The 24710-nt window shown below is 39.4% G+C and overlaps 1 protein-coding gene across 4 annotated transcripts in view; it reads left to right on the plus strand.

The window, feature by feature from the left end:
* slit1a (slit homolog 1a (Drosophila)) overlaps positions 1–24710 on the plus strand; it is a 116176-nt gene that overhangs the window by 52313 nt on the left and 39153 nt on the right. For all 4 annotated transcript variants that reach the window (XM_088421355.1, XM_088421357.1, XM_088421356.1 and 1 more), the window contains exons 5-9: positions 11573–11644; positions 13099–13170; positions 14207–14278; positions 14945–15108; positions 20512–20659. In XM_088421355.1, the coding sequence (XP_088277481.1) occupies positions 11573–11644; positions 13099–13170; positions 14207–14278; positions 14945–15108; positions 20512–20659 (528 nt within the window). The remainder of the gene's footprint in view (positions 1–11572; positions 11645–13098; positions 13171–14206; positions 14279–14944; positions 15109–20511; positions 20660–24710) is intronic.

Below are 24710 nucleotides of genomic sequence, written 5' to 3' on the forward strand. Positions count from 1 at the left end.
AACGGGCAGCCTGGCAGGAGGAATCGCTGGAAAGCTCGGCATGGCGCATAGAGACAATCTGGCAGGTTGTGAATGGAAGTGACCAGGCTTTATACTGGGTGGGTGAGTGGTGCAGGTGTTAGTGTTTGGGGCTGATTAGCAGGAGGGCTGAGTAGGTGAGGCTGGAAGTGAGGTGGCTGAACTGGCGAACTGTGACAATAGTGTTATGTAGCTGGAATCTTATTTTTGTGGTATCCCCTGCAGTTGGTTTGTTGGCTTATTAAAAAAATGTATGTTAGGTTCATTGAACTTGACAAGACTAAGTATCAATGGCTGTTTGTCTTGCGATTGGGGGCCGACCAGTCCTGCATGTACCCTTCCTCTCACCCAAAATCAACCAGAGTAGATGTGAGACTCAACCTTGACCCTAAAAATTGCATTAGTGGTGGTATCCTGGTGTTTTCTTATGTTAACTGCAACTTGGACTCATATGGTCAGCCTGTGAGTCTATGTGCTCTTTGCGTGGGATGGTCTATTGATTTTTGCTTTTGGATGATTGCGGTAATCACCAATTCCAAACAGGATACTACATAAGGAAAATTGATGTGTTGCGTTCATTTTGTACAAAGTTTGCTAGCTCCTTTTATCATTCTTGTAATTTAGCAAGCCTGTTCGACTTGGCAACAGTAACTGGTCAATTCATTGTTCATGCTCATTTTTCACCCAGGCCGCGCTCAGTGTGGCGCATTACAACTCTTCACCACAACCAATTGGATACAGTCCATTAAAGTGCCTTCAAGTATTGGTTGAAATAGCCCCTGACTGTGTGTTTTTAAGTGACGGTCCTCCGATCTGCTGTCCTGCGCCTGTGGTTAGGTGTGGTGGATCTGTCAGCGCATCAACTCAATAAGTGACCTCAGATCAGCACTTCCAGGAAAAGCTGTCATTCAATACTCAGCATCCGTTTTCCACTTTCTAGGTAGACGCTCGTTGTCAAAGAAGCATCTTTAACTAATTTAGTAAGACTGTACAGTGTATGAGCCTATCCATATTGACTTTTTGTTGCTGTTGTTGTTTTTAATGTTCTAAATTACGTTCTGCTTTGCTTTGACTCAGATTGAGTGCTTTACAATAGTATTAAATGTTTAACTGTAATTTGGTTCACACTCATGCCTATGGACAATTTAGATTCTCCATTAAACTTACATGCTTGATTTAAGCCTGTGCTGAAAAAACAGTGTACCCAGAACCGCTCCATCAAACCATAGCTTGATGTGAAACTAGCCTGTGAGGCAAAAACGGTTAGCAATTGCTCACCTTGAGAATGACGTCAAATCAGTTGATCATGCCGTAGCATAAACTAAAAAAAATATGTAAGAAATTGCAACTTAGAGAGAAAATATATAAAAATAAAACGCTTTGTTCTTTTCTTCTACTTGAACTTATTCATAGAACCCAAATGCAAACTTGGAACAAGCAATTGATAGATACCTCCAAACTGGATGTATTACATTGTTAAAATCTGTAGTGTTGCAGAATAGTCTTGTCAAGTTTATTTGTATAGCCCTGAATCATCAGTTTTAAAGGGCTTCACAGGTGCAAAAAAACTCACAAATACGATCAAAGAACAATGCAAATTCACAATGGCATCCCCTAAACACAGCTCCCAGAAGAGCCAGGAAAAACTAAAAAACCCATCTAGGGAAAATAAAAACCTTCAAAAGGGACAGCGGTTGGTGGAGCGCCCTTTGTGGCTCAACAGATTGCACTCGATGCCGAGTGCCAAAACTAACATGTGCCGTATTAAGCAGTAAAGTGTCCAGTGCAAAGATGCCATAACACCAGGAGATGCTTTTAGGTAAGATCCTCCTCACAGTCCCGTCCGGTGGGTCTATACACACAAAAGCGCTGCAGTAAAATTTGATTAACACCACCTTAAAATCTCATCTCAGGTATACTGGAAACCAATGCAGTTTGGCTAGTATCAGGGTAATATGATCTAACTTTCTCGTCTTTGTCAAGAGAGAAAGGCTAATTCACATCCAGGTTAAATCATTGATGCAAATTTGTTATTTCTAAAGGCATGTATAGTGATATATAGAATAGTAAGCCAAAAGATGAATTAGTCATAGTTACAAAGTGATAGGCAATGACACTAATAATGGGTCACTTGAGCGGTGTATGTTTCACTTAGCCGACAGTTTCCTTCCATCTTTTAGTCTCATCCGCGTTCCTCTATTGTCTACCTTGATGGATGGACATTGGCTTGGCTGTGTCCGGGTGCAAAGCCCCAATGTCCCCCAAGCCTTCCTTCATTTGACCGAAGCGCTCATCATGATCGATGCGACACAGCCGCCCACCATGGCTCAGCTTGACTGCCAGTGAAAGCCTTGGACACACTCCGAAACACAAGCAGACATAATGGCAGAGGAAATGAGGGTGAATCGAGAGTCGGCAAGGCAGGATAGATTTCCCCCGTCTTTCTTCACCGTATTAACTCTTTCTTTTGCTTCACGGGTGGCAGGTTGGCAGACCCGCCAAATGTACGCGCACATGTGGTATTTTGGAGCTTACAAATTCACGAGGACATCATGAATCATTTACAGTGAAAGCAGAGATGTAGGCAGCAGCTAAACCGCATTCTGAGTGTGTGTGCGTGTGTGTGCATGCGTGCGTGAGTGTGTGTCGGCCCGCATGTGGACTTGATAAGTCCAACTGACATTGTGTTTTCTCTTGGTGGTTACAGTGTTCCACTTTGGGTCCACTGTGTGTTTCTCATTGGCCGCTGAGCTGTAGATGATCAGAGTGGAGTCGATCCATGAAATCCCCTTGTGCGTCCCATCGAAAAGAGAGGATGTGTGTGCACATCATAAGTGTGACACACGCACTGTGTTGTTATAGCTAAAGTTTTCGCCATTAAAATAACAAAATCTTTCTCCAGATGCTTTGTGAAAAGTTAGACATATACGTAGATGATGACTGGGCTATGACAAGCCATGGGGTCCCTTGGAAATGAGATAATGCAGCATGATGACTTATTTCCTGAAGCCCACATGAATAAACAGAGAAAGCGAGACCGTTGAGGAAAGCAAATTGATAGCGAAATGTCACGAGGCCCCCGCTCCCCGACATTCTACGCAGCTGTTTGTTCTATTTCTGCGAGACTGCTGTTGACACAAGCTTTCAAAAAAGTAGAAATGCGTGCAGTTCTACAGAGACAAACAGATGCTTTTCACCTATGCACTATTCGGAATTAGTGGCGTATTTGTATTTCATTAGACCATTTCTAGATGACTATATTTAGACAGAAGGAACAACTTTCTCCTCCGGAACTTGGGTTTAAGTTATTCCTAAAACATTCAGCTTCTTCTCTTGCCGAGAATATGTCCCTCCACTGTATCAAGTCCTCCATCAATTATAATCGAATGCAGAAATCCCCAACCGCCAGTCTACGTATGGGTACAACTAGTACCAGGCTGCATGGGCCACACCCGAAATAAAGATGTTTTGAAAGTGATTTCGTTTACCCTTTAACAGTTAATTCATTTGCAGTTTGTTTGGCTTGATCTTTGATTTTTGGTGCCACTTCTGGCCGCTATTGATATTACATTTTGTAGTGAGGAAGGACGGTGTCACTGTCGTTGACACCCACGTTGTTCTGTCTCTCTGAAATCTGGTCCATCAGTGTCTGCAAGTTGTACTTTGTAGGAATGTTGATGTATGATAATATGCCCAAAAATTGTTTGTTGATCCAATAACCTATGACTTTGGATAACATGCTCGCTCGTGTTAGTTCTTAACCACAGTTTGTTATATAGTGCTGCCTTATATGTGTTTAGCTCATTAGCATTTTTGTTTGTGCCAGGTATTTCCCTTTGGTATATTATGATAGCATTTGCAAAGGTTTTGCATTGATAAGTTCTCATTTGCATCCAATTCACATTCTATATTGAAATGGGCAGCATTTGTAATTCAGTTGTGTGATTGATTTAATCAATGTAATTTGAAACACACACACACACACACACACACACACACACTAAAAATCTCAGGCTACGTGGCGATGAAAAGGTTGGAGACCTCTGATTAATGCATAGTATGGTACAGTATCTTGTTTACATATACAGGGTTCACAATAAGTTAAGGATATTGTTAATGGCATGAGTGCAGGAACACTGTATGCAGTGAGTCTATTTTATGGAAAACACAAGTGGAGCTGTCTATCACCCCAATAACAAATCCTCCCATCCCAAAAATCTCTGAAAGGAAACAAATACCATGTTGGATATCCACTAATTCTCTCACAAAATCCCAAATTTATTGTGAACGGTGTAATTTGTCCATGCATATTTGTCATCCCATTATTTATATTTTGTATCACTCGTGTTCATTTAATTCTCAACTACCTATGTATGCACAATTTATTGAAACACTTTTTGGCCAAATACATTGCTATCGCTGCATTTGTCGGCAAAAAGCTTTATTTAAAGTCTGATGGAACATTTTTTTTCCTAAATGCATCGATGCGTACTTCTATTACTGCTTATTGCATTCATATATTCTGTAGAGATAAATTAATAATTAACCATGCCGATTATCAGTGCCAATATTTGGCATTTTGATGAATATCAACTACCTTTTTTAAAAATCTACTAGCTGGTGACGCTGTTGACTTCTGAGAACTTTTATTTAAATGCTCATTTTGTGTGAAATAGAAACAATGCTGAGTGAACTTTAAAAAATGTTATCAACTAGAAAATTATAGGGAACTGTTTACTCACTACAATCCAGTTTTCTTTTTTTGCTAAAATTTCACAAGGATATCTCGATCTTTTTCATCCAAGATTTTAAAAAAATTGTAAACATGTCTTTAACGTCTTTCCAGCAGTCAAAAGTTTATCATTTTTGACACTAAAATGTCACTGAAGATTAATATCGGCTCCAAGTAATCAGTCATGTACCACCTTGACCACCAATAATCTTTATCGGTATCATCCCTGAAATAACATCTTGTTGTATTGCTTCTTTTTAGTTTCTTTTTATTCATGTAGTTTGTTTGAGTATTGTTGCTTTACCCCCCCCCCCCCCCCCCCCCCCCCCCCGAGTACAAGCATTGCTACATGTGGATGTGCTTTAACGTCAGACCTAAACACAGAGACAGAAAGAAGACAACCAGAAGGCATGTTTATAATTTACATAGCGCAAAAGAGAATGTGTGGAGAGAAAAGAATGACAAAAGAGGGTGGCGAGATTGTCTTGACCACACACAGAAACACTTATTCACTCTTTCTGGGCCACACACACACCTGTGTTTTGGACCATACCCAAAGGCCCTGCAGCTTGAATCCTCACCTCCCTAAACATTATCCCCCCCACTCTTAACACCTCCTCTTTTTTTTTTCATGTGCTTGACACTGCAGCTTTATTCCTCTCTGCAGGTCTTTGTATCGCAGCCAACAAAATGTCTACACATCTTCTCTTAACAAATGGTTCTTTATACACTGAAACTTCAGGTATGTGGGGCAATGAAGAGTTAATATGAGTACTGTAATTTAGTTACTTCTATTACTTCCATGTAATTGCTTAATTCGTGCCTGTGAACATTTCTCTGCGTTTGGCTGCCTCTTCAAAGCAACGCTAATAGAGGAGGCACGCTTCCATGCCAGGTCTGATTATGCCATTGTTAACGTCCTACCTTGTAATGTTTAAACTACTTTCGCTAACCTACTCAAACAAATCATTCAGACTTTTTTCTACAGCATACCAACATACTCTATGTGCCCATTTACAAACCTAGCCACTGATTGACTGTCAGCACTTAACCAAATAGCCTTGCTAGCTAGTTACCTATCTACCTAAAAATAAACTGCTTCCTAACTGACTCCTAGACCTACAGTACTCCATCCAATTATCACTACAGTATCTCTCTTCCTACGGCTTCTAACCTACAAAAAGAGCATCTAACACAACCTGAACATTTTAGTCTTCTAATCATTATATCCATTAAATAATTTACATTTCTACTGTGCCTTCCAACCCATTTTGGAGTTGGATTTTTGTATCAGTCCTTTGACGCATCTACACACAGCTTATCAGTCGCACCTCCTTTTTGTTCATATCCCTCGAAGAAATTACCATCTACAATAAATCTTGTCCTGAAATTCCACCAAGTCCTTAGCATTTGAAATAGACTAATGGAAATATACAGTACGTGTAGAAAATTAGTAAGCTATTCCCAAATAATTTGTGGTCATGTTTTGTCTTTTTTAATCTAAAACCATTACTCATTCATGCATTGGGTGTTTCTTCAATCTTTTACTGGTACAATGTCACATTGAGAAGCTCATGTTTGCGCCGTGATTTTCATGTGTAACTTTTTCTTACTTTATTTCTGTAAAGGAGGAAGAAAGTAGTTAGCAGTTAGTGGCAGCACACTACCACTACTTTTAACAGCCCCCACACACCCCATTAACTGACTTAATGAGAACGTAATCAGACACATTCCCGTGCCTGCTTTCTGTCATTTTCACTCCTTGAAAAAAATTAAGTGTGTTGGCAAGGTCACTTATCACGCAATCAATTCAAGAAATGTGGAAAATAAACAATGTTTGAACACACTTGAAAAGGCACCCTGTGTGTATTGGTTTGCAATTTCGATAAGTATGACTTTTACTGAACATTAAATTTTGTTGTTTTATCAAACCTAATTTTATCATGCTTTACAAGACAAAAATTGGATGAACGTCACATCAAAATAAGATCTCAAAATACAAAACAAAAAGGTAGTAATAGGCAAGTGAAATGAGAGTGGTTGAGAAAGCAGCTTTAGGAAAACTGAGCCAAGACTGCACCGCTTTGGAAAAAAAATCAAGCATTCTTGTTGAAAGTTTTCCATCCTTTACTTTCAGGTTATTTTCCAAAACCCAAGTATTCAATATGCTGACAGACAGCTGCGGCAAAGCCTCACAAAGACACTTCTTTATTATATTTTACCTTATTAAAAATGTTGTTTTTTTATCCTCACATTTGTTCTTAAAAAAAACTACTAGTTTTAGAGGTAATTACCCTATTCAGAAGGAATCCGTAGAAGCTAGCCCCCCCCCAAAAAGTGCAAGCATACACACGGTGAAATGATCAGTGTGTTCTCATGCATCCCTAAATGGCAGTATACAGTTAAAAACAATAAAAGCAATCCATCAAAAAGCCAGATCAGTCCATCCATTATTTGAGCGTTTGTGTCAACCACAATTTGCAACCAACTGTGACGGCAAAGATTGTGAAATCATAAGGCTTTGAAAGATGCAATTGTATGTCTTGGCGTGGAATGCATATGTCAATGTAGTTGTTTCATTTATGATGTTTTCATTTAAACGTTACATATACTATATGTAGCCACAGACTCCCACACCACAAAGCCAGATGCCCTGAGGCTTTTCACTGGTGAAGTCTGGCCTATTTGTCTTTTTCGGTCCGAAATAACTCTTTCGCCCTCTGCAACCTCAAATAATGATGCTCACCGATCCTCGAGTTCTCATGACCTCTGTGTCTCATGCCCACAAGGGTTCATGTAAGCCATTCTTTTGTGGGCGTACGATTCAAACCGTCCGTCTTTTTTACAAGCAATTCGAGATCTAAATATTGACAAAAAATGTAATTCTTTTTTTTTTCCAAACTTTTAATGTGACAATGACACTATATTCTATGTCATTTCTGCCATCGAAAAGATAGTTTCATTACATTCTTTATTTTTATTTTTTTTTTAATCTAAAGGTCTCAGTTTTGAGTATTGTATGATACAGTGCAGCTCAACACCACTGTAAATCACCCGCAATGATAAACAACGGTTAGATTAGTAAATACGCTGTGACAATTTCAGCCACAATTTCGCATCATAATCTTTGGAAAGGCAGGATAAATGGATGTTTGATTTGCTTATAAAAATTTAATAGGTTGTTTGTTTGAACCAGTCCCAGCTGTTCATAAAGTGGAGCACAAATCAGTTTGATCCTTCACCTTGTTACATAATTTTCATAGACACAAAACCAGGATTTACCACAGTGCACATGCACAGACACAAAACCCAGGATTCACCTACTTGGCGTAGGTAATAAATATTGTGATTGGTGGAACTTATGCAACTACATTAAACATGTTCTACCATGCTGAAGAGAAGAATCAGTGTTGTGAGCGCTATTTATGCAGCTTACCGAGATAGAGATCGGAGGTTAATGATGTGAATCAGACATGAACCAGACACTACTTTTCAACATGAGGCTAATCTACAGACCAGGCGCCTTGAGCTACAGTATGTCTGATAGCGTTGCTAATTATGTCAGGGATTCTTGTAAACAGTCTTATCAGTGCCAAACAATGCAATTGTTTGAAGTCCAATATTCACAGGAGTCGTTATACAAAGAATGAAATCTATATAGCTAAGGCATACCTAAAAACATATGTGCAAGCCCGTCTTAAAGGCTACAAGGAATGAACTGTGAGCAGCATCACCTATGGAGAGCCTGGCTTCCTAATGAACTAAGTGCCCACTTCGGGGTATATTGTGTATTTAGGAAAATGGATACCAGGTCTGGCATAACCACACTCAGTTCACACACCTGTTTAAAAAAAAAAAAAAAAAAAAAAAAAACTTTCAAACATCCCCTTGTGTTTGCAACCCCATATCTTCCCCACAATCCATTCAAGGCCTAAAGGCTTAAACTGGAGCCAAATGGTCTAGAGATCATGCAAACGCCGCAAGCATCTGATAGTTTCCGTTGTGCCATTTCAGCAGAACAGAGTTGTACAAGTAGAGTGACGTCTACAGGTTACGACCTTTGCTCCTGTTTCTTTTACCTGACAGTGTCTGCGCTTTGCTCCTGTTTAATCCCACATTTTGAAAGCCAGACATGCCAAAGGTTGTCTTTCAAAACCAACACATAAAAAACACATTTGGTTCAATAGCACATTAGAAAGATGAGGAACTAGATATGTTTGATGTTCGTTTACACATCGCCAACCTAGTAGCATGATCTATTCATACAGATCTGCAAAATTGATCTGCAAAATTGACTAAAGGTGCCATCATGTGCATGCCAGGTTTCTTGGTGTACAAAGGAATTCAGTCTCTACACCAACAATGTAATTCAAATTAATTGCTTATCTATCCTCACCTAAAAGAATGTGTCATTTTTAGGTTATGCATATGATTGAGTCGGACATACAATAAGACGCGAAAGCTACACTCGTCTTCTCAAGCCGGTTGATGTGATTCCTACACTCTATCTGTGCACATATATATATATATATATATATATATATATATATATATATATATATATATATATATATATATATATATATATATATATATATATATATATACTTTTTTTTTTTAAGTTCACTGTTTTTCAGGGGCCCCTAAGTGGAAGTGACATGTTTTGGTCTTCAATAACAATGCCAGATTGCTTGTTAACTGTAACATGTCTATTTTGAGTGCTCGAGCACTGTATACATTTTGAAGCATTGCAACTTTAGATTAACCCGCTGACCATGGTGCCCCATATCCATCGTTGTGGTGAGCACTATAATTGTGCCTTATTTTAGGTAGTTCATGTTTCCCTGAAAATCGACTTCCAAACTAATCAGCAACGTCAAAACGCCCGCTTCCAAACTGAGTCAGCTAAGCCTTGGAAAAGAACAAAAACGAGTCAGAGTGTGGCAACCACAGACTATGTAAAATACAGCATGCACCCCCACAGAAATGTTCTGTTTGCCGTTTTAAGAATGTGTAAATGCAGAAGTCTTGCTGAGCCAAATTTAGTTGGAACTGTCAATGCAAAGAAGACTGCTGACTCCAAATCATGACCGCTATGATTATTCTCCAAATGAACACAGAGGACAAAGGGAGAAAGGTTTTAAAAGCAGAAGTGAGAAAGAGGACAGCGAAAGGGGACAATTGTTTTCTTGGCGCGCCATACGGGCTCTCGTCTATGAAGCTACTTTCCACAACTGCTAATTCAGTCAAACGGGACAAAAAGTGGGAGTAGTTGTCTCCAGCCAATCGTGTTATAGCATGTTAATAGGATTGGGGATGTTTTACAGCATGGCTTGGATTTCACTACATAAGCACCTAATGTTGTAGTAATATCTTCCCCGTATTTTTGCCCCATCCTATTTCCAATGCAACTATAATGTATCCTCATACAGTGACTCAGTGATTTACTATCATTCCATAATATCACCTGTTTGTATGGAAGAATGACTCATCAAATACTGTACAAGGTTAGTTCGCCCAAAAGCCTTAATCTCGTGGAGTTATTATAAATTGATGTCGAAAAAAGACAACAATGAAGTCCTTTGCTCTAAGTCAGAGTCTGTGGTTCCGCTTCCCAATGCCCCTTGGAAGGAAACATGGAGCCTTTTAATATTTTGGAAAAGGTTCAATAAACAATGGTTACCTCTCTGCTAAAAGAATTGCCCTTGGAGGAAATGACTCGTATGCAGATCTACTGACAATGATAGATAAGGTAAATTGTTGTGTACGAGCCAAAACGTGTTTTTAATTGTTTTGAAATAAAGTTGCGTTGCACAATGTAACCTCTATTCTTATTTTGGGCATATCATGTTATGATCACCGGAATGCCGTTACAAAAACACATCTGCAATGAATGGTGTCCTTGTGATCATTTTTAAGACTATAATGTATCCCCTTGAGCACCTTTGCTCATGAAAAAAACTTCATGCCATTGAATGCTGTAAGATACGTACACATTAAACAAGCAAGATTCATCCAAGACTCCTGTGGAGCACTTGTGTCATCTAGATTTATAGATTGTGGAATTTGCGGTCACGCTCAAGCATCTTTTAAGTATGCCTGTAAGAAGCCTGTTTACTTGTGTCCGCACTGTGGGCGCCTCACGCGTGCGCATTAGTATGTTTGTCAAGACTCACAGTTTTGTGGTGCCGTATGTGCCGAAGACGAGCCGGGGCCTTTCTGAAAGAGGTTAGCAAATCATTTTGAATGCAGACTAAAGGACTGTCCTAATTAAAACGTTGGTTACTTTCACTTTCGTCCCTTATGCACTAATTTTCCACACATTGCTCTCCAACATTACATTCTGAACACACATGCATCCCAATGCCCAACAATTATGTCCTTTCAGGCAGCAGTTTCCCTAATGAATCAGGCTCAGTGACAACCTTTCACTGGCCTGTGTCATGCAATTTGTTTGGTCTTTGTGTGCTAGCTCAATGCAGGGAACCTAAAACCTGTGAATGGGCATAGCACAGCCATTAACCTAAAGCTGAAATGAGATGACACTGAATCATGTGGACATTGTAAAATTATTCTCAATACTTATTTGAGGTTTTGACGCTATGCCTTAGGGAAAAACATTTGATGAAACAAAAGCCTAAATCAATTCACCGAATAAAGAAATTTGAATTTAACAAGAGAACCAATACATACATTGTTTTTCAGAACAGAAATTGAGTAGGAGTTGGCCTTTGAGAAAATTGTCATATTTTGTAAGCCACTACAATATATTTATGGATAATGTCCAACTGTTAATAGCATGTCAACGTCTTGTTTTTGCAGGGATCTGAGCGAGAACCTCATCCAGTCCATCCCAAGAAAAGCTTTCAGAGGAGCTACAGACATCAAAAACCTGTGAGTGTACTTGACCAGTTAACTTCATGTATAAATACTGATACAAAAAATGATCAGGTAGTCAATAACCCTTTTAAACATGAATATTGGCAATATTCAGGTATTGAAATACCGTGTAAATACACACAGTAACTTAATGAAGTGCATATTCAAGTTTTTAAAAACCTGAATAAGAATCTTCAGTTACCCCTTTTTTTAACCTGAATATGCGGTCATTTAACTGCATTCAGGTTCCCACTTTTGAACCTGTTAGTGATTTTTGTTCTGCGCATGCTATCTTTGCAATAACTGGGTCTTTTCAGTACAAAAGTACCAAATATTCACTGGGGGAGGGGTGGGGCACTCACCATAGGGAAAAGTAAAAACCACCCAACCAAACCAATCATCATCACCTAACTTGAAAACATCAATTTCTCCATGGAGTAAACACACAGGGAGAAACCCTAATGCAGCATAAAGTCACACTTTTGGAGCACGGAAGAAATCTGATTATAAGCCTCACCAACAAAACATTTACAGAACATCTTTTTTTTTTTTTTTCACTTTAACATTTTTTTTTTTCCAAAATGCCTGGTTACAGCAACATTATGCCTTCAACACAAAATAAGGATACCCCCACGTTTAGAAAAAAGAGCAGCACCAACCTATTTTCATCGTAACCCCGATACACTCAGATTGTTGGAGTACTGCACCACCATAACAGTAACACATCTGATGGAAAGCCTACCATAAATTATTGGTGGAGATTGACCTGTCGTGGCTGGTTCAATAAAACTTCAGATACACCATACTGGATTGTAAGCCACATTTTTCAAAGCATGAGAAAAAAAGTTGCAGGTTATAGTCTGAAATTTATTGTACTGTACTTTGTATCTGTGGTGAGTGACATGACCTGTAATGTGATATTCACAGTAGAAAGTTAGAAGGGTATATTAGGTCTGTTTGCATCAAAACCTTAATTGTATGCTATGCTTTCTATCAGTATAATGCAATCAACATATCAAATTGCTTTAAATTTCTTTTCAAGAATCACACCCAATAGAAAAGCATGACAAACATTACAAAATCTTCTGTCAGTACGAAAACAGGCAAATTGTATATGCATTATGGTCCACAGTAAAAGTAGCTCATTATGCATACGTGTCAAGCGGCCAGTGTATCATTGTTATTGAGAAGAATAATGGCTACCTTGAATGCATCAAGATGCCTCATGTAGGAAGTGATTTAATTATCTTTGTAGGTACATGCACCATATTCACACATGATAATAATGATTAACAAACTGTAAGCCACTCTCCGCCTCATCTGTCCACTCTTGGGGATGCATGAGCTTAGATGAATATTATTGATTCACCGTAGTCCATCAGTGTGCTGCTTACGGGTTAGACTATAATAAGCAGCATGCAGGATGATTTTTGTGCATTTCCTAACAAGCCCTACTCTTTGTCTTCCAGTCAGCTGGATAAAAACCACATCGGCTGCATCGAGGATGGCGCCTTCCGAGCTTTGCGAGGCTTGGAAGTGCTGTGAGTATCTCCTTCCAAACTAATGTCATTCCATTAAAAGGCTCAGTGAAATGAAGACATTGTTTTACTAGCGCTAATAACCAGAACTAATGTATACACATAATTATAGTGGCCCTCGCCTCAAAAACCCCCATGTGTGCCCCTTGAGGGGGTATGCATCGTGAGGGCCCAACCGCCATTAACTCATTGTTCCACACAGTTGACAGCAAAATTCTCCTCTATCACATAAACACCCCCTCCTTATTGTACCCGCTTCCATCCCGGGGTCATCTTGTCATCTTGACAACAGAGCTCTCACCAACAACCATTTGGTCCTGGACCCAATTCTATTTTGGTGCTTATTTTTTTCTTTTCTTTTTTTTTTTTTTAAGAAAAGAACTAATCAACAACATACATATTTGCAAGCCTTTTGTCTCCCCCTTAAACAACGCTCCCCCTTAAACAAAGAAGTCTCCAGTGTAGATTGGGCCATGGGGGCTTCAGCAGCTTGTTATTTTTAATGTAAAAGACTGCTTTTTTTTTCTCTTTTTGAGGGGGTTGGGGGGGACCAAAAAAGCCATTAAAGGCTGCTTTCATGGTGTGGATGGATTGCAGATGTAGTGATAGGTTGTCATAATGGTGTAAGTGGGGATTGGGGGGTGTTTGTATAGGTTTTTTTTTTTTGGGGGGGGGGGGGGGGTCAGGTTATGTTCGAATATGGAGGTGCCGGGGGGGTTTGAATTATGGTAAAGTTGGAATATGGTTATTAGGTTGATCGAAATGACCTGATTCCCTGTCTGCAGCTGATGCTCAGGGTCTGTGTGTGAATTGGGCTGCACGTAGGGAGGATTGGGAGTGCGACTCATGTGTATTTGCATGCTCGCCCGTGGGTGTGCATGGGAGGTGTAGAGGCTTTTCTCCATCTGTGCGGAATGAGGTGTTATAATCACAGTGGGGTGCCACCACTGGACATAATAGATCTAAAACCACAGCAAAACGCTTCGTGAAGAATATGTCGAGCTCAATGCTCAACCATTTTTCTTTTTGGTTCTCGCAGGACTCTGAACAACAACAACATCAGCAGCATCCCCGTTTCCAGCTTCAACCACATGCCCAAACTGCGAACCTTGTGAGTGTCATCTACTGTATTTACTGTGTTTGAAATAACACTGTAAATGGTCTCTGTAGAGAAAGGACTGAAATGGTCTTTTGTTCCAGACAGTGATTGGGGGGTGGGAGGGGGTCTGTGAAAAAGCCAGGAGCCATTATCCCCCCGCATCTAAACACAACAACTACTGGCCCTTGTAGACGCAAATAGCCCCTTGAGCCTTTTGTGTAGTGTGCAATGATGTGATTACTAAATGTAGAATTATGTGCAAATGAAACCAATCATGGCAGCTGAGACACTCTGAACCATGCATCAAATGGCTTGTGGTAGTTTTCAGGACTTCTTTTCTCCCTGTGGGGTTACATTTTATAGCTTCTATGTGTGTGTGTACTGTCAGCGTCTGTGCACATGGATACACGCTCCAAACACCAACGATAGTTATTCTCGACAAACGCAGCATTCCAGGAATGCCATGTTTGGAGTGTCTGGTTTGGAAAGCTCTTCTCCCTTGTCCAGAATGTCGCATTTACAGTCATTCATGTAACGTTTTATTTTGTGAGTTTGCTCACGGTGTCTCAGAGACACGTGTGCTATTTGTGTCTTCGCTCACTGTCAAGTTGACTGGCAATTGAGGCAGAAAAGATCTTCAAATAGCTCAGTTTCTTCCTTTTTTTGGTTCTTTTACAGCCGTCTCCACTCCAACAATCTCAACTGTGACTGTCATCTGGCCTGGTTGGCCCAGTGGCTCAGACAACGGCCTACCATTGGTCTGTTCACTCAGTGCACGGCACCGCCCGAGCTCAAAGGGCTCAATGTGGCTGAGGTTCAGAAACACGAATTCAGCTGCTCGGGTAAGCGCTCAATGTGCGACAAATACCGCAAACATTTTGCATTGTTTTATGTGTAAACACAAACATCTTAACATGGCTCAATGACAGCATTGCACTAGGTGTCTGTGTGTAGCTTCTTTAACCACCGACAGTCAAAGTTGTTGTGCTGTGAAAACATAAGGAGGGACAAATCTGAAATGCCCCCACCCCCCCACCCCATTGGAGCTAGCTCAAAAATCGACAAAGTTACTGCAATTTGAATATTAGCTCATAAAAATATCTTGTCTTGCAAATAACACGTTTTGGCACATTCATCTTTCAACGGTGCGCACACTAATCCCTTATTTTCATTCACTTTGATTACAATTTGAACCTTTTGACTTTGGGCTTTTTGCCAAATGAAAGACCTTCATGACGTTCTTTTTGTAGAAATTCCAAAATAGAAATCCGTCAAAAAAAAAATTGTCGACAACCCGTGACATAAGCCTGGTTTTGTCGAAACACACATATATATATATATATATATATATATATATATATATATATATATATATATATATATATATATATATATATATATATATACATGGACCATCAGTTCTTAAAAATCAAGGTTATGATAAAAAATCCACAAACATTATATTCCAATCAAGTTCTGCAGAACTATTGAAATATTTTTTGTGAATTAGAGTAGTAGGTGTTATAAGTTATGTGTTACAGAAACATTAACATCTGCAAGGACGATATAAAATTTGTCTGTCTAACTGTATTAAGTGGAAAAACCACCTTGTAAACTTATGAAATACACATCCCTGTGACTGTCTTTGCCTTCTAGGTTGTTCCCGCACTATGATGAGATCTTACATGACACATGAAGTCACATGTGACGAAATTATGATAAAATGAAATCAAGTTTATTTATATCACCAAAGTCTCAAAGGACTTCACAGGCGAAAAGAAGTCATACAGAGACTTCTTTTCATCATAAATACACAACAGCATCCCCTGAACAAAACTCCCAGAAGGGGAAGGAAAAACTCAAAAACCCCAATTGGGGAAAATAAGCAACCTTGTCCCACAGGTGGGAGGAGCCCCCTTCCAGGCTCAACAGGTTGAAGTGGATGCTGAGTGTTTGGGAAAAAAAAAAAACAAAAACATCGTGCCACATCAAAAGAATTGATCAATTGTTTTAAGAATTGATATTGATATATTTTCGCCACTATAAGTAATACAGTATCGTAATACAAGAAATATTCAAATACTCAAACTTTGATGGAAAAAGCGGAAAGGGATAACGCCATAAAAATTAAATGTCAAATGCATTTCAAGTACTTTTCTTTTCCATTTCAAGTTGATTACATAATCATTCAAGTGTAAAAAGATCATACTGTACACAAGAAACAGCTTTTTGTAACAAATGGTAATTCATGTGGCAGCAAGAGGTTTATGGGAAGGCCAGCTATCAGTTAGCAAGCTCTCAAATTACACTCAGTTCTGTTCTGCCCGTGGCTGATGATGATGTATCATCTCGTACTGGAGTGAAATACACTCTGACACCCTATATTGCATATCTCCCGTTTACCACTTGATCCTTTTTATGCTTCCACCACTCCTAATAGCAATCTGGAACTTAACTGCATCATCTTAAGAATTTGACCCTGCTTTCTCCGGCAACTTCAAAATTAGGCTCTGTTGCCGATGGTTGGCTATCAGTTAATGACCAATCCTAGCTACTCACCAGCTAAAATGGCACCTCAGAGGGAAAAAGGGTGATTGCGGCGGTATTTATAGAAGGATTGTAAAAATACACGGCCTAGCATGAATCCAGTTGTAATAAATGTGAGAATTTTGTGGAATTCTGAATTTCACAACCATTGTAGCATTCAGATCTTCAGTATTGAGTGTTTTCCCTTGCACCAAGATCATTGTGTCTGTAGTTGCTCCTCTTCTAACACAGCAAAGATAAACATGTGCCTGAGTTTATCATATTCCGACAATGCAAAAAGCCGATGAGAACCTCCGCTCCCCTTCAAGGCCATCTCACTATAACACCAGCTGTGATGGGTGGTTGATAGATATGTGTGTGTGTGTGTTTCTGGGTGTGTACATCTCTTGCAGTCACTCTCTATGGGTTGTGATTTTTATGTAGCCATACAGCGTGACTGCACGGACCATTAACTATTCCTCGCCCGGGGAAAGTGACTTAAAGTGTGGGAGTGGAACCCACGGAGACGTGAAAAGCGAGAAGGGACTGTTCAAGCACAAGATAAGGGGACAGAAAGTTTAGGCTGTTCTTCATGGGAAGCTGCACATCCAGTTCTCAACATGATTAGTTGCCCGTGAGTTTCAATAACTAACAATCCCGATTCCCACCCCCTCAAGAAAAAAAAAAAAAAAAACCTGGAATGCACGTCCATAAATGTGGCATGGACTGTAAAATCATCCAATTATCCAAAAACATACATTTGAACAATTGACCACAAGTTGAACTCCCTGTGAAGGACTCATTAGGCGACTTTGTTGTTGGCATTTACGCACACACACGCATACACGCCCACGGCACATATTTTTTGTATTTTCATGTGCAGCAATGTGTGTTTAGTGTGTATGTGGTGTGACCAGGCCAGGCCACCTGCTGGGGATTTGGGGCAGGGTGGCGCTGAGTTGAGGAGAAAGGAGGATGGAGAAGTGAAGCAAAAGATGGAATAATGGCGAAGAACATGTTTTTGGTTTGGCGGCGACATTCCGACATGTCGTCATTCCCTTTCAGCTGGAAAAGCGTTCTAGCATTTTTAGTGTATAATGAGTGACAATTTTACTACTTCACACTCATCATTCCAGTTGTTCTTTGAAGTGGTTTACACATTCAAATCTGTATCTCATTTTCAGTGTAAAAAAATAAATAAATATAAACTTTTTTTTTGCCATCAATCAATCAATGCAGAATCAATTTGGGCTCTACCTGCACATTCTTTTGTAAAAAAGACTGTACAACTTTAAGCTCAACATTGTGAATTCGTTGCAGTTTACCAACAGTAAAAACAAAATGTAATCGTGTGAAATGATGGTATTTGACGAAAAGATAATGGCTTTTCCATAACATACAACAAATTGAGCATATATTGTCGAGTATGGAGTGCATGGGTAGAGTAATAAAACGTGAATTGATGAATGAGTTTGAAATCTCAAAGTGAGTTTCATATCAGCCATATGGCATGTAGCCAATGATAATACCGGTGTTACATTTTGCATGGTGAGAGGAGCGAGTATAAATGTAAAGATACGCTGCAATGCAAATGGGTGTTCTTAGCAGGGCGAGCGTGTGCACAAATAACACAAGGGACGTGGAATTGGAATACTGTGGCCGGGAAAAGGATAGAATGGGGAAAGCAGACCTTGTGCGAGCGCACAATTACATCAAAAAGCTTTGCCTCAAACCTACCTGTCAGAGAGCTGTCATTGTTCACACTGCTCCAGCTGCGCTATGCACTCTCCCTGATCCCAGGCCTGTCAAATGTGACGCGTTCCATCAGATGGGAGCTCTGCCGCGCCGTATACCTGATCCCAGATCTGTCAAAGCTCTGACATGCCGAGATCACAAGGCCTCAGATCAGGCTGTGTATTGCATCCGTGTCAACAGAGTTTGTTGCAAGGATCCAATGCAGTTCTTCACCACATGATTCTCAAAACTGCAGATACTTGATTATATCACGATCCATCAATCGAAGCACTGAAAACTGGATCGGGCAAAGTCAATTTTAGTCATTTTTGTAGGAGAGATTTAAAATTTTGTACCTTCCACCCATTGGTTGTCTCTAGCTGTCCAGGTCCAAACAGCAGGAAATATGATACATAACGTTGACGTATAGTAACATAATAGTGGTTCCAGGGGTCCGCGGCCAGACTGCATTCATTCATTTTATTTTATATTAAATTGTGAACGTAATCATGACACTCCACTAAAGCAATCAAGGCAACCAGTTTGAAACATTTTTAAAAATATAGTAATTGTCAAATAGACCCACATGATCCACACCATCATCAAAGAGCTTAATTTTTTTTTCTCACTAATTACTGTATTTGGCAGCATCCTGTTTGGGGAAAATTGACTCAATTTGTGATGAGGAAGCAGGTAATTTACGATATTTATTTTGTAAACTTCAGTATGGCTGAAAAGTAACAAACATACTTGTTGTCAAATTTTTAATATATTGGCGAATCAACGGGCACTTATGTTTGGCTCAAGTGTTTTGTTTCCACAAAGATTTGCAATGGAGGTCCTTTAAAAATGCGCTTTCCAAAAAGGGGTCCCTGACTCCAAAATCTTTGAGAACCCCGGACGTAGAGACAACTAGAACCAAGCTCAAAAAAGTGCTCAATATTGCAACTACTTTAAATTCTCACCTCGTGGTTCCAACTTCATAGACTGTGTCTCAATATATGCACCTGATGTCGATAGAAGTCCCCGAGCACCATCAGAAATATCCTCATGTTAATAATGGGTTTCTCTCAGTTCATTGTTGCATATCACAGGATACAATTAAATTTTAATTAAACATTCAAGCCAACTGGAACCAGATGGACGATTGATATTTTTCAATGTGATTGCCTGTATATATCTAGTGTAGGGAGCTCACTGTCACTAACTTCCATCACTCATCGCTTACAGTTACTAACATGACCCGCACCCCCTTGCTAGCTGAGCGATAAATACTGTGGGGAGATGATGAAATATTAATAGTTTGAAACCCAGATTAGTAATGCTGTGTAAATGAGCCCATTTAAAAGTCTGTTTTATTCATTTTATCTGGGTTAGGCTTACATCCACACATCTTGTTCTCACTCCCTTATACACACTCACACACAACCGTGGCAGTGGTGGAGGCGCCCGCTCTTCAACGCTTCACTGGCAGCTATTTGAACAGGTATCAGGAGACAGCGTGATGGCTCCATGTGCTCAGTATGCAAATTGAAAAGTTGAAGTGTTAAATAAAAGAGAGACAGTGCTGGGGTACGCGGGAGTTGATGCTGAATGTGCACCCGCTTCATCCACTGGGAGCAGCGATTCAGGAGGTACATTTTAGCAGAGATCTATGCGTATTATTGGAGGCCTTCAGTCCATTGTATTATTCATGTCTTTTTTTTCTTGCTCTCAATAGAACGGCGTCTTGCCTTTGACAGATAACCCAGTTTCTTGTTCATTGATTTTCATAGATGTACAACTTTAGCATCAAGTCAAGTTCATTTCTTGTTCTCACTGTTGAAGGATGTCTGGAAAGGATCATCTGTGTTTATCTGCTACTTAGTTCACGATGCACACGGTGACAAAATATGCCTCTACACTTCTCCAATCTACTTAAGTATTATCTCTCTGGTTGAGTTGACTTCCTCCAGCTTAGAATTTACAAGTTCTTTTGTTTCCAGGTCACCAGGATTCCTCCAGTCTCCAGCCGTGCAACACAGGTGGAGGTTCCTGTCCCGCCATGTGTACCTGCAGCAACAACATTGTGGACTGTAGAGGGAAAGGCCTGACTGACATCCCAGCCAACCTGCCAGACAGCATGGCTGAAATGTAAGCTCCAACTAATTGAACAATTAATGAGATCCACTTTCAGGCTCTAATACTAACCACAAATTTCGACTTTCTGGATTCCTGTACGTCCATATCTGAAAGAGTGTTGAATTATACTTGGATTGATTTCTTCATGTGTACACGTTTTGTTTTGGATTTTTAAACTCGATTTACCATGTTTCGAGGTTAAAAACATGCGCTGTAAACAATTGCGTACTACTTTATAGTGCGCAGCAGATGAATATGCTTTGTGGTGGTTGTGGCCAAGGAAGACAGCGTCTCTCAAATTGTGTTTCTCTTTTCTCTGTCACGTGTGTGTTCGTTTTTGTTTTGTTTTTGTTTTTTTTAATTTCTTGCCCTTTTTTATGGCTCCAAAGCATAGGGCAGATTTTTCAGAAAAGAAACGCCATCGCCATGAAGGTGAAATTAGATGTTATTAAGCGGGCTAATAATGGTGAAACGCCAACAAACATTTTATTTATTTATTTATTTTAGTATTTGTATGGTGTTCCGACTGACACTGAAATTCGGGGAACACCGCGTCTTAAGAACGAATCCACATCTTAAGTCGAGGTCCCCGTGTATGTGTGGTGTGTGTGTATATATATATATATATATATATATATATATATATATATATATATATATATATTTAAAACACATACAATATTTGTTTTAGTATACAGTATCTAACACACCGGTCGGCAAAGGAGACGCTCAGGTCCAAATTTTCAGTCGTGAACCTTGTTAAAAAGTCTTTTATTCTAACCAGTTATGATATTTACAGCAATAAAACTGTTTTGTTTTGTTTTTTGGTGCCCAAACTTAACCAAACCAAAAGGGCCATTTTTGAAAGGTCATGGTTACCATCACAGCACACAGTCTGGACCACAGTCTCATTCAAAGCTCATAGCATAAACACTCCACTGAGAAAAGCAAGAATGTGACATACTGTAAATAAATGTGGAATTCTGCTTGATTGCTGCCGAATTAATCATGTGCATCCCAGAAAAGAGAGAGTTCACAATATTTTTTGACTTGAGGAAAGTGATAGATTGAAGCATAAAGAAATCCACCAACGCATAACGCTGCTGGGCATTCATTGACATGTGCACAATAAAGGCATACATGCGCTTCCGTATGCATGCCTGCATATGCACTTGCTATCTTGGAATGATTTCATGCACCCACTTATTATGTACAAGTGTTGTTTTTTTTCTCCTGCTGTTTCTCACTATGCATCACCTCCTGGAAAGCTATGTGTCCATTTACACTTGGACGAGATATCTCGCAGCAAAGGCGAAGACTCTGTTTTTTATCTGCTCAGATGGCTGTGAAGCGCGCGCAGACACTTTGTCCGTTTATCGGTCCGTCAACATCTGTCTTAACATTAACTATTTACCGCCCGCGTGCTCTCAGGTCTCTATAATTTCTGGGAATGTGGAATTCGACTTTTCAAGGTAGTGTTTTTGCGCTCTATCATGGGGGATATTGCCTCTTTTTGAAATCCTCATGAAACCTAGTGATTCATGAACAGAGAGGAACCAGACATCCGCGATGCGAAGACGACACAGCATGTTTCTAGGTCTTCGTGTCCCTATGGGGTCTGTTTATAAATACCCAGCAAGCACGGAAGCCCCAACAACCCTGACCCATTTCTAGTCCGCTCATGTGCTGGATTTCCAAATTTGGGCACACCGTTCACACTCGCATGACCATCCACAAAGTCTCCTTGTGTTTTACTTCTCCATTATGTTAAGGCCTTGCTCTCCTGCTGCAACTCTCTGACCAGGAAGTCTTCTCAGGCATGCCATCTTGAACATTAAGAACAAGCATGCTGCACTAATAATTTTTTAGAAATGTGGTTTCCCCAAATGAAATCCTATTTAACGTCCTTAAAAATGCCAATATCCCTAATATCTGTCATTTATTCAATGGTCTGACCAATGCAAGGGACACAATTCAAATACTAGCAAAATATTCTCTTTTCATTCTATTGAGAGGCAGTCATATTGAATATATCGACTCTGTTCTGGGATTTGATGATGAGAATTTTCCTTTTAATAATATTTTTTAATGATACTTTTTCCATAAAAATGACAAAAAAAAATTCTACATGACTTCATTATTTAATTTGGGACTGACACATTTTATTTCTATTTCTATAAAAAAAAAATCATTTTGAAGAGTTCCACATAGCCATGGGATTATTATTCTGAATGAATGTGATTTGTAAACATTTAATTCACAGATCCTCAACTAATACAATCTGTTTAAAAAAAATCACCCTGAATAAATGTTTTTTGTTGTCTGAAAAATTCATGTTTTCCATATACATACAAATATTACCTAACCAATTTACCTATACTTTATGCCTATTGCACACCAAGTGACATGCTGAACATAGTACCGCAAAATCTTGCAGCCTTGCGGCATCTAGTTTTCACAAGTGACCGACTGTCAACCACTCTTGAACAACAAATCAAAACTGCTGAGCCCTATCACATATTTTACCACCAAAATTTAGATATCCAGGAATGAAGCAACTAGTGTTGGGCAAGTTACTTCAGAACTGTAATGCATAATTTATTGTGTGGTATAATAATACTATACATATGACAATAAAACTCTTGTAAGAATTACTGTACTTATTACTGTCGTTTCCAAGTAATTAGTAACATTAAAATATTACTGTATTTTATATGTCATCTTAGGCTAAAAATGCATTGTAATGCATTGCCTTACTCTCATTTGTAACGAGTAGAATGTTACTATTTTTGTGTGTGTACTGTTACAAACCGCGTTACAGCAAAAAGTAATGTATTGCAGTAATTACATTACTTTTATAATGCATTGCTCCCAACACTGGAACGCAACACATAGCTGATCGCTGCCAAGCCATTCCAAAAACTACATACAGTATCTATTATGTGTTTTGTAATATTACTAAATGATAGTAGTCAGTTTATATTTACCTGTGGCTGAAAAAGCAACGCTCTTCGTCTTTGTTGCATACATGAGTATAGTCATTTAATAGTTGCTCCCTTGTATTTCTTGCCCATGTTTTTGTAGCACGGGGGCAAGGGCTATCCACATCTCCTCTAACCCCAATATGTACATGTGGAACCTCAAAACGTTGTTTCCTGATCTCAACACACAGGGTCAGAGTTTGTCCTCTGCAGGGAGTTGGTATGTGGTATGTGCAACGGCAAATTGGCAAATGTGTAGATCTGACTTACAAACTGTATTTGTGTGTGTTTGATTATTCATCTCACTGGTGTTGTCCTATAGTTCAGACTTTTTAATTTCTTAAAGGTTTTCATTAATGACAGAAATTGGTAGTTTGTTGGTATATTTTGTGGTTTTGCACAACAAGGCATGAGTTGAACTATCAGTAGATGTTGACTAGGTATTGTGGGGAACTACTCACAGGTAAGCCTTCTATTGGACTTAGCTACCTGCTTGAAATAGGGTTCAGATGTCTTAAATTTGATTGATATGACCTTGTAAATAGCTCCTCAAACATCTTACATTCAACATTTGTAACAGCGTATATTCCCTGTAATTGAGAACAGAGACATTGAAATCCTTGGTTTCCTCATGTGTAGTAGAGTTGTTCTCGTAGCAGACCTAGACATTTTCAAAGGTCTCCCTGCCCTTCACAGCTAATTGGTACTAAACCACTGCCCCCGCCAATAAACTTTGATTCATCTTTTACAAGACCATGGGGGAAAAAAAAACACTCCTACAGTATATCATTCACATTCCATCATTTCCAATGAAGCCTTCCCTCTACTTCTCCTCTGTACCTGCCAGTTTGCCAAATCACCATGAAAACAGACAGTTCGATGACTAAAGAAAATAATAGGAAAGGTTGGCTCTGATTGGGGCTCAGTAATTTGGTGCAGTGCCTTTGATCTATGCTTGAAGTTCATTATGAAATCAGTTTCAATTACAGGAGGGCACGCTACGGTGTATCAAGGCTAACCCATTGCCTTGTTAATGAGGCACTCATACACACACGCGCACGCACACGCACACACACACGTTC

Source organism: Hippichthys cyanospilos, chromosome 8, assembly GCF_059441005.1.
Source record: "Hippichthys cyanospilos isolate Australia breed blue-spotted pipefish chromosome 8, RoL_Hcya_1.0, whole genome shotgun sequence".
Lineage (NCBI taxonomy): Eukaryota > Metazoa > Chordata > Actinopteri > Syngnathiformes > Syngnathidae > Hippichthys > Hippichthys cyanospilos.